The following is an 11925-nucleotide window of genomic DNA, read 5'->3' as shown; positions in this document are numbered from 1 at the left end:
AGCTTTTTGCACTCCAGAACAGTATAAATTGCATGAGAACTCTATCAAAATGTCACAATAAGTCCTAAAAATTACGTAATGACAGCATGTCATCAGTTACCATCTTTCTTCTTAACCAATAACACCGGCGCTTCCCAAGGCGACAAGCCTTACAAACTTCTTATCAAGCAAATCTTCTAACTGCTTTTTCAACTCAGCTAATTCGGAAGCTGACATACGGTAAGGTGCCATAGAAACAGGCTTCGTACCTGGAATAAGATCTATAGAAAATTCTACTTCCCTCTCTGGCGGCACATCAGGAATTTCATCAGGAAAAACTTCTGGAAATTCACACACCACTTGCAACTTATCAATCACTGCTTGATTCTCAATAGATAGGGTCGCCATCAAAGAAAACATTTGGATTCCATCGTGCATTAACTGTTTCAACTACTTAGTAGTCAAGAACTCAGTTTCTCCTTCTTCTGCAGCAGAAGAAAAACGCACCGTCTTTCTAAAACAATTAATATGAACATGGTTAAACTCCAACCACTTCATACCTAGTATCACATTCATCCCACTCAACGGCAAACAAACTAAGTTCACTGCAAAATCTCTACCAAACATCGACAAAGGACACTTCAAGCATACTAGAGAAGTAGTCACCCAACCCTTAGCCGGGGTTTCGACAACCATTGATTAGGAAAACATAACGACAGTATTCAACCGTCACACGACACAGACGACTCAACTACTTGGCCGGACAGACCAGCCTGCTCTGATACCAATTGTAACACCCCGTTTTCCCAATACGTAAAATAATTCATAAAAATCAGAGTATTCAACTTAAACAGGATGTCACACTTCTTAAAAGATAAATAGAGTAAAATTACAATATATTTAAACACCTTTTATCAATAATTCAAATTACATCGCAGCGGAAAAACATTTCATTATTCAACAAAATGACACTACGGCCTCAACATAAACAACTTCTTAAAAATTCCATTTCAATTGGTTCATCAACATAATTCATAGTACTATGTAACAAATGGAAAACAATGCAAATATCCCAATCCCGTTACGTATCAGAACGACCCTAAGATGACGCGTGAGAGAGTCAACTCACATCAGCAGCTAATCCTGGTTATCAGCATGTTACCCACGTAGAGGCAACATTCAAACAGAAGGGGTGAGATTCACATTCAATAATAATAAGCATATAATTCATCAACAGAATTTAACAACATAAACAACAATAATTAAACAATGTTAATGCTTCACATAATTTCTCAATAACAACTCATTAATTATTTCAACAACTTGACAACACGACGACAACACCGACAACTCAACATCAACGACAATGCAACAACAACAACATCAACTTGACAATGCACTATGCATGTGGTACCAATCAGGACATCTAGCCCCCAACTTATAGAGCATAGGCTCTCAACTTATAGAGCATAGGCTCTCAACGTGGTATGAATGATCAAGCATTCAACAGGGCATCAAGCCCCCAACTTTATATGAATGATTATACATTCAACATGGCATCAAGCCCACAACTTATATGAATATGCATGGACTCAGCAACAAATGCAACAACAACCAACGACTTCATCGACATCGACAACAACTTACAACTTTAACGACATTGACAACAACAGCGGCAACGACAACAACAACGACTTCGCATCATAATATCATAATTCATCAATCAAATATATTCACGTCAAACCAAGTTAGATTCATCACAACATAGGTTAAATACCCTTAAACACCTTAATTGAACACATAGTACACAAGCTTTGACGTTTGGAGACAATCCGTAAATTTTGGGTTGACTTAGAAATAGTTATGCGGAATTTTCATAAAATTTCACTAAGACCCACTTGGAGTATTTTCGTCATAACTCAAAATATAAAATTAATTTTTGAGCCACACCAAAACCACTGAAAAGCTAACACAATTATCTAAAACTTTCATGTTTACACCAAAGTACAATTCAAAACAGAATTGTGTGAAAAAGACGCAAAAACATGAAACAGAGAATGTTGTCATTGTGCAATTTCGCTAATACCTCCTTGGAGTATTTTCATCATAACTCAAAATCTAAAAATCATTTTCACGTCAACCTAAAGCTACTGGAAAGCTAACAAAATTATCTAAAACTTTCATGTTTACACCAAAAGCCAATTCAAAACAGAAACGTGTGAAAAAGATGCAAAAACATGAAACAGGGTATGCTGTCAGAGGTAGCTCTCGGGAAAACTCCATTTTAAACCCAAAAACCCAAACTTCATCCACCCAAATCCCAAATTTGATAGGAAACTTAACCTATGATTATTCTACAACCTGAACATCAATTATACACAAATTTAATGGATTTTCTACTCTATTAACAACCAATTACGACTTCAAAACCTAATTCCCAAATTCACAAACAACAACATGCTAAACTCAATTTCAGAATTATACAACCTAAAATTAGAGAAAGTTAATCCCACCCTTACCTTAGATTGATTGATTACAAGGTTCTACAAGCTTTCTCTTCTCTGGCTCTTCTCTTCTCTTCGTTTCTCCCTTTTCTCCCAAAAACTTGTTTTACATGAAAAACTCTCTGACTCTTAGTTTTCCTATTCTTATTTCCTTAACCAATTCTCTTAATTCTACTTAATTCCACTAAACTCCTCTAAATTCTAATTCAACCCTTCAAGTCAAATTATTCTATTTTTAATAATATTCTACTAAATAATAAAATAAAGTCATTCAACAAAATAAGAACATACCACATAATCAATTAAATCATATAATTGGACTCTAAACCCAATAAAATAATTAAATAGATAAATAGGGTGTTAAATCTCCAACTTTCTTAAAGCAATAGACCAATGTGAAATCTTGCTTACTTTTATGGAATTCTAAATTGATGGGATTCTATTTGAGAAGAATCTAAATATGTAAATATGTGGAACTGTTAAAGATTTATATATTTAAATACTTATTTTATGATATTAGTGAACTAATAAGATGATATAAAATACTACTTTAATTTATAATACTTCAAATCTTTAACACAAGGATTTATCAAACTAAGGAAATCAAGAGAGAAAGAAGTAGGATGATATGTTTTGATTTCTCAAAAATGGTGTGTTTTTACATGAACCAAAGTATGGTATTTATACTACTAAGTTTACCACTATTACATGTGTGAAATTATTTGTTTTACTATTCTAATTTGGCATTTACCTAGGTAATAGGTAATTATCACTTACTATTATAAGTTGACAATTTTGATAGATATTTCAACCTAAATAATAAAAACTATAATCATTATGTTTATGTAATTTATTATAACACTCCCCCTTTGAAATATTTGTCACGATACTCCATTGAAGTCTTGTTGAGGATAATTTGATTGAAACATATGTTGCCTCTTTAAAAACCTTATTAGGAAAAACCCATTGGGATAAAAACCTTAATAAGGGAAAAAGAGTACAACATTATGCTCCCCCTCAACCAAACACATATTCTTCTTCTATAAAGATCTCGAAGCTGACGCATTCCAATAATTCGTATGTGCTTCTTGAAAACTGCTGTAGGGAGTGCCTTTGTGAAGAGGTCTGCCACATTATCACTCAAACGAATATATTGGATATCCACATCTTTGTTTCTTTCAAGTTCTTGTGTGAATGAGAAGAACTTAGGATGAATATGTTTGGTTCTATCGCTTTTGATGTAACCTTCTTTCATTTGAGTAACGAATGCAACATTGTCTTCATACAAGATTGTTGGATTCTTATCAACTGTTAAACCAGACGCTCCTTGGATATGTCGCAAAACCGAACGTAACCATCTACACTCTTTACTTGCTTCATGAAGGGCTATTACTTCAGCATGATTTGAAGAAGTTGCTACAAGTGTTTGCTTTTGAGATCTCCATGATATTGCAGTGCCACCATATGTAAATACATATCCAGTTTGTGGTTTAGCATTATGTGGATCTGATAAATATCCTGCATCTGCATAGCCAAGCAAAACTGGTTTTGTATTGTTAGAATAAAACAAACCAAGATCATATGTACCTCGTATATATCGAAATATATGTTTTATTCCTTTCCAATGTCTATTTGTAGGACATGAACTGAATCTCACCAGTAAATTCATTGTAAAAGCTATATCAGGTCTTGTACAGTTAGCAAGGTACATGAGTGCCCCAGTGGCACTTAGATATGGCACTTTAGAGCCAAGATCCTTTTCATTATCTTCCTTAGGTCTAAAGGGATCCTTTTCAACGTTAAGTGTTCTTCCCATCATTGGAGTACTCAAAGGGTTTGCCTTGTCCATGTTAAACCTTTTTAATATTCTTTATGTATAATTTGATTGATGCACTAATATACCATTTTTAGTATACTCAATTTGTAAACCAAGGCAGAACCTAGTTTTCCCCAGATCTTTCATTTCAAATTCTTTCTTTAAGTACTCTCTTGCTTCTTTAATTTCTTTAGTAGTTCCAATGATATTTAAATCATCAACATAAACAACAATATTACAAATCCGGATATTGTTTTTCTTACAAAAACACAAGGGCAAATTGGATTATTCTCGTAGCCTTCTTCAAGCAAATATTCACTTAGCCTATTGTACCACATGCGCCCGGATTGTTTTAATCCATATAATGATCTTTGCAACTTAATTGCATACATTTCTCTTGGTTTTGATGTATCATGGATCTTAAGTCCCTCCGGTATTTTCATGTATATATCATTATCAAGTGATCCATATAAATAAGCAGTAACAACATCCTTAAGATACATATCAATATTATTAAATACTGATAAACCAATTAAATAACGAAAAGTAATGGTATCCATAACAGGAGAGTATGTTACCTCATAATCAATTCATGGTCGTTGGGAAAAACCTTGTGCAACAAGACGGGCCTTGTATCTTACATTTTCATTTTTCTCATTTCGTTTTCTTACAAAAACCCACTTATACCCAACAGGTTTCACACCTTCAGGTATAGCCATAATAGGCCCAAATACTTTTCGATTTTTAAGAGAATTTAATTCAGTATCTATTGCATCTTTCCAATTTTTCCAATCATGTCTATTTTGACATTCATTGACAGTTTTGGGTTCGGGATCATCATTTTCATTTGTAATTTCACATGCAATGGAGAATGAAAATATTTCATCAATATTTATGTCTTTTCGGCTCCACAAATTTCCTGTATTAACATAATTAATTGAAATCTCGAGATCATTCTTGTCTTCAGTTTCATTGTCAATGATCTCATTATCATCATCTTGTGCTTTTTCGAGAGCACACTTTTCATTTTCAGATTTATCATTATCTAGTGTTGTCAGACTCCAAATTTTGACCACCTTTCTCTGTTTTTACCCATTTTTGTGCGTACTTTTAACGTCAGGTAATTTCATCGTCTCAGACGAAATTTCGGCAGAGAGGTATTTTAAAATACCTCACTTATCGAAAGGGACCATTTTATTTTATTTTTCTATTATTTGTTTTATCATTATTTTTCATTATTATTTGTTTCTTGTCTTTTATTTTATTATTTTTATCTTAAAATTCCTTTTCTTTTTATACTCACGTTTTCTTTGTTTCTTTCTTTTAAACCTTCCATTTATTTTTTCTTTAAGTCTTTTTCTTTTGGTCCAAGTTTAGTGTCCAGCTGTCCATTACATGTGATCCCTTGTGAGGGTATTTTTGCCCTTCTTCACCTGCAGAGTTAGACCAAAAGAAGCATCTAATTCTTTTCTTTCTCTCCAAGTTTCTTTAAGGGTAGTCTTGTCTTTTGTCCATTCATCCCTCAACCCTAGTTGGTCACTATATAAGCACTAATCATTGACATAGAATGGGGAGCTGCACTAACTCCCACAAAAACACATCTGAAATCAGCAGACTCAGAAAAATAGATCAAAACACCATTTCTTCCCATTTTCATTGAAGAACATTATGAACAAAAATTTCCAGCAAGCTAATATCAACACCGTTTTATAATAACACCAGAATCTCTTTTCCCTCACAAACCATCTTCATCGAAACTCATAAACACATAGCCGAAGCAAAATTTCTCATACAAATCACAAACTTCAAACCATTCTCGACTAACACCATATCAACAACAAATCTCAAAATCACAAAAGCCACAACAATACAACAAATCAATTCAACCGCAAGCTTAAACCATATCAATCTCAAGTGCTATTTCCAAATCAAAGCAACCAAATCAGACCTCACAGAAGCCAAACCGAACAGGATCGATCAAACAAGTGATAAGGAGAGTTCGTTGGCACGCACACAAACAATTTGTGAGCTCTTCCTATTTCAACATTCATACACCGTCCAGATTCGAAACAGAAGGAAGAAGAAGAGGAAACTGCAACCGTTTTCAGGCGAATCGGAGCTCAACAACGACAACACAAGCGGTCGTGAATCAATCCGAACAGAGGTATATCTCTTCCTTTTTGTTCTTAATGTTTGTTGTTAGATCTAGAAATTTTGGTGTTGTATTTGAAAATTTTGATACTGGATCCGAATAAAGAGTGAAGAGAGCTTCAATTTGATGAAAAATTTCTTTGAAAACGGAGTTGTTTTGAAACTCCGGCACGGTGGTGCACCACCGGCCACCGTGCCGGAAAACTGAACTTTGCCGGAGAAGAAGCTCTCTGCGGGACTGGTTTTGTTTTGAAAGAGAAGAGAGCTTTGTTGTTTTAACGTGAAAGTGAGTAAAATGTTTTTTTACAGCAAACCAAACTCTTTTATACCACTGCTCAATCCATTTAATTAATCCGACCCGTTTTTACACTAATCCTACCCGCTCCAACTGCTAAGCCCATACTGATTTGCTGTACCTTGCTGTGCTGCATTTTTTACTACTGCATACCCCCTGTTTGCTTGCTGCACTCCCCTATCTTTTTACTTGTTTTCTTCTCGCATATTGTTTTTGTGTGTTCATTTTGTCATCATCTTTTTTTTATCATCTTAGTCTTCCTTTTAAACATTTTATATTTATTCACCTTTTAGTATCACTTCATGCATTTTAATTCAAAACACTTATATATCATACATTTCTTTTATGTACTCTTGCATTTTGATTCAAGGATCATTTTTCATATCATGCATTGTTTCATTATATAGTTGTTAAATCTTAATCATGATTTCATGCATTTGTTTCTTGTTCAAGTTATTTTCTCACGTCATGCATTTTATTTTAAAAAAACTTATATAATGCTTTCATATATTTTGATTAGTGTTTTAATCTTCATATCATGCATAGTTTCATCTAATTTAGTTAATAGTTTAATTTCTATCTCATGCATTTTTACCTTTTGGTTTGGTTTAAACTTTAAAATCTTTTTCATGTATATCTCATTCTTGTTCTATTTAGTATAATGGGTTTATTGCATTTTTGTGTTCTTATATTTTATCATTAATGCTTTATTGTTCTTCGTTTGTTTAAATTCCATAATATTAGTGTGTATTTTAGGCGTTGATGTAATTTATTTTTGAGCTTTTATTTCTTGCTTTAGAATGCCCCTAGGATGGTATGTAATAATGTAGTAATTGCACACACCGACACAAGCACCGACACTACACCATTCTATTTGTGGCTTTATGCTTGCTTTATTTTTTCGCATCGTTACGCTAGCTTACCGTTAGTTTAAGAAAAATCTTTTTCATCCCAAAAATCAAACAAGTAAAAAGTCTAATATTTTCTTAATAAACCTTGGATTCAAATCCAAGAGATTTTTTTCTTTATTTTTTTAATCAAATTCCTAATGAATCTTAATTGAACTTAGACTAAATTTCTTAATTAAAATTGAACAACTTCACACCATTTTATTCTTCTATACCTTGAGGTCTCGCAACCCTTCTTAAAACCATTTTCAAAAACAAATTAAAATCAACCTAACCCACCAAAAATATTTTTAAGAATGAACTACGGTGGTTTTGATCCCTTTTAAGGGTACGTAGGCAAGGGTTTATTCCTTCCAAATCAATCAAATAAAAAACAACAAAAATCATCCTTCTTCTCCCTCCATTCTTTCACTTAGATTTTAAGCAATAAGTTTTCAAATAAGTAAAAACAATTTAGCACAAGATAAAGTTTAGGAAAGAGGTTCCCAAGGAGTACCGTGGTCGTTAGGGGTGCTTAACACCTTCCTCTATCGAAACCAACCCCCGGATCCAAAGTCTTTGAAAAAGGGTTTTAATTCATCCTTTCCCTTCCCACGAATAAAGATCGAAAAGTCCAACGATTGAAGGTTCAAAACCAATTAATGGATTGACACCCGAAATCATGGTCTACAAAATTGGCGACTTCACTGGGGACTTAAATCCTAAGCTGGTTAAACCCACCTTTCTTCCTTTATTTTTGTGCTTTATTATTTGTTTATACTTTGTAAATATTTTTACCTTGTTACGTGAGTGGTGAGATAAGCTCTATACCCGAGCTTGAGGGAAATTAAGATAGGATCGGGTATAATCATAGTTTCCATGCCAAGAGTACTCTTCGGTATTGGTACATGTGATAACCCACTCAATGGAGGGAACTTGGAGGTATACTTTTGTCGATGCGAGTACTCGCGTATGGCATGTTACTTTCAAGTGACCGTCGAAGTTGAGAACCTTTAGTCACCTTTAACCCATCTTGGCCTTTTAGGACGTAGTGCGGTGGCTAGTCGAGAGTACTCTCGTATTGGTCGTCACGCGATACTACACCCAAACGAGACTAACCTACGAATATTGTTGGAACGAGAGTACTCTCGTCACCTAACAAATATTCGGAAGTGGTTGAAAACTTTGGGAACCTTGGTAGAACCTTTGTTACAAGTGCAAATGGAAACCTTAGTCCTTACCAAATGGCGTTGTAACCCCTAAACTCCAACTTTGTGGAACTTAAACCTCATCATGTATTCTATGTATTCTAGCATAATCATGCATACATGCATTCATCCATAAACCTTTTTTTCATCCATTAACAAATATTGAAGGACTTAGCCAAGTTTTTTGTAAACATCAAAGGAATGGACCTTGTAAGAATGAACACCAAGAAATACAACTTCTCAACTAAGCTTTTGCTTTTGTTAAGAACATCTTCCTTGGGTTCGTTCTTACCTTTTGAAATGGAAACCTATTGCAATATCTTTACAATATTCGAATGAAGCCATGTTCCTTTGCAATTTTTACAACTCGCCTTGACAAATCCTTCGATAACAAAAAGATTGTATATTTTTGCATAAGCATATCATGCATCATTTTGCAATCATAGTTTGTAGTTCGTATCTCATACGTTGCTTCTGTCTACAAAAGGTCAATCCATCAGTTTACTCGCATCTACAACACTCGGGCAAATCAGAATGCAAGGTTTTGAACAAGAGAAACACAAGCTTTGTGAACAGGTGATAACCCTTCGGGCCGAAAATGAGATTCTGAGGAATTTAGTATCTTTGATGACGGTTGCACAGAGTCAGCCATTGTCTCCTCCTATCGGCAGCACTCAAGCTCAGACGGTTATTTCCACTACCCCGATTTCAACAGTGTTTGCTAGCACTCCTCAACATGCTATGCTTGAAGGTTATCTCTGGAGCACGCCTTTAAGTTCTGGTGAAGTATTCTGTCCTGGTGTCTCTAAGGTTTAAGCTCCCTTTGTGCAACAGACAAAGCTTATCCCTCAACCGGGCCCTTTGCTCCCTCAAGCTACTATGACTTACTCATCACCGTTGATTCATACTACTCAGCAGGGCCCTGGGCCAATCTATCACTCAGAAAATGTGGTTGCATACGATCGGATAGCTGAACTGGAAGAAAAGTTTGATAAAATACAGTTGGAATTGAAAGCTCTTCGTGGGAAAGAACTGTTTGGGAAAAATGCTTATGATCTTTGCTTGGTTCCCAATGTCGTTATACCACCCAAATTCAAGGTCCCTGATTTTGAGAAGTACAAAGGGAATACTTGCCCTGAGTTTCATTTGGTAATGTACGTAAGAAAGATGTCTGCTCAAGTAGGTAATGATGAACTCCTTATCCACTGTTTCCAAGATAGTTTGACTGGTGCTGCACTGATATGGTACATGGGTCTGAGCAAGGATGATATCAAAACTTTCAGTGATTTGTGTGAGGCTTTCGTCCAGCGATATAACTACAACTTGCACTTGGCCCCAGACAGAAAGGAACTGCAGCGCATGACCCAAAATGATAATGAATCCTTCACAGCTTATGCCCAACGTTGGAGAGATGTCGCTGCACAAGTCCGTCCACCTCTGGAAGAGAAAGAGTTGAACGAGATCTTCTTGGGAACTCTGCATCCGTTCTATTTTGAGCATATGCTTGCAAGAGCATCGGGCAATTTCGCGGATATGATGACCGCGGGCATGCGTATTGAAGAATGGGCCCGAAAAGGACGTTTGATCAAAGAAAGTGTTCCCACTGATGGTTCAGAGGAGGAATATTAGGAAATGAGTGTGGTAGAAAACCAGCCTCAACAACTGTATCCGGCTTATTACCCTGTTGCCAATGTTATGCCTGATGCCAATGCTGTTCAAAATCCGGTTTATCAACCCCAATTTCAGTAATATCAACAGCAATATCAACAACAGCCCCGTCAACAGGCTCAGAAAGCACCACAATATGATCCGATTCCTATGAAGTATGAAAAGTTGCTTTCCTATTTGCTTGAGAGGAATCTTGTCCAAACCAGGCCACCTCCTTCAATACCGAAGAAATTACCAAAGCGGTGGAGACCTGACCTCTTTTGTACCTTCCATCAAGGGGCACAAGGTCATGATGTTGAGCACTGTTTCTCTTTGAAAATGGAAGTCCAGAAGCTGATCAAAGACGATCTCATACCTTTTGAAGAGTTTGAATTGGAATGTGCAAGTTAATCCGCTATCGGATCTTGGAACCTGATGTTGATACATTGAATGTTTAGCTGCAATTGGGTCTTTGCTGATGTTTATTTCTATTACTCATTTGTTCAATTAATATGTATGTTTGTTGCTTTATGTTTTTCAAAACAAAAAAAATCCTTTCGTCCCACCCGAGACGGAAGTGAATTTGTTTAGGGCTTTTTGCTTTATGTATTTTCATCATTAATTAAAAAGTCGCTTTGATCCCGACTTTGTTTTTATTTTGTGCTTTTTCTGGAAAAATGGTAATACAAAAAACCAAAATTCTTTCTCTTTAAATCATTTCCACATATATGCATAATCAAAATGTTTATATCAATAATCAAATCATGCATTAATAAACCCGTTGAACACTTTAACCCCGTGCTCTCTCTCAACTTTGAGATCCCTATGTCCGTGGCTAAGGAGGAGGATGATGAAGAAGTTTCCAATGAGATTTCTCGCCTACTGGGGCATCTTGGACGTCGAAGCTGCAAATATTAAGGAAGATTGTCCATAAGAGGACTTTCATGTACAAAGACTAGCACGAGATGCTACCATCTTCCTTGCAGGGATATTGTACGTCAAGTGCACACTTTAACAGGGGCAACCCCCTCCCCCCCCCCCCCCCCCACCATCCCTCAGTATACAATTTAAAGGCAATTTCCCACATGGAGGTCAAAGTCCTGTCAACGGAAGTTCCAATGAAAACTAAGCTTGATTGAATTTAAAAGTGTTATTGCCGTGTGCCATGGACAGTTATATCAAGTATTCGACAAAGAAGGCTCGTCCCCGTGAATGTCAAGAAAGTGGCTTTGAGCTCAAAAATATGTTACCTGATTCCAGGGGCAAATGGATGCCAAATTACAAAGAATGGTGGTAAACTTGCATGTCCAGTGAATACCAATGCAGTCAAGAAATACTTTGTTAAAATGAAAGCTCGATAAGTCGCAAACCTTAAAAGGCGGCTTAGGCAAAAAAGGAGCGTCTCGATGGACTGAAAACCTGAAAGGGCGGTCCATGC

At 35.8% G+C, this 11925-nt stretch overlaps 1 protein-coding gene across 1 annotated transcript; it reads left to right on the top strand.

The window, feature by feature from the left end:
• The first annotated feature begins 9374 nt into the window (after positions 1-9374).
• Positions 9375-10469, top strand: LOC146915029 (uncharacterized). Its single transcript, XM_085721207.1, has 2 exons — positions 9375-9626; positions 9675-10469. The coding sequence occupies exons 1-2, from the start codon at positions 9375-9377 to the stop codon at positions 10467-10469; spliced, it is 1047 nt and encodes a 348-aa protein (XP_085577333.1).
• Positions 10470-11925: the final 1456 nt, after the last annotated feature.

Source organism: Medicago sativa, chromosome 6, assembly GCF_051527215.1.
Source record: "Medicago sativa cultivar Bolivia chromosome 6, Bolivia_mono, whole genome shotgun sequence".
NCBI lineage: Eukaryota > Viridiplantae > Streptophyta > Magnoliopsida > Fabales > Fabaceae > Medicago > Medicago sativa.
Note: the sequence above shows the minus strand (reverse complement) of the source record. Positions and strands in the feature narration are given on the sequence as shown.

What these genes read in the sequence shown, in the direction of transcription:
- LOC146915029 (XM_085721207.1), top strand. Translation starts at nt 9,375, where the DNA reads ATGCAAGGTTTTGAACAAGAGAAACACAAGCTTTGTGAACAGGTGATA. An exon ending in CGCCTTTAAGTTCTGGTGAA is followed by an intron (nt 9,627 to 9,674) that starts GTATTCTGTCCT and finishes TTTGTGCAACAG; the next exon opens with ACAAAGCTTATCCCTCAACC.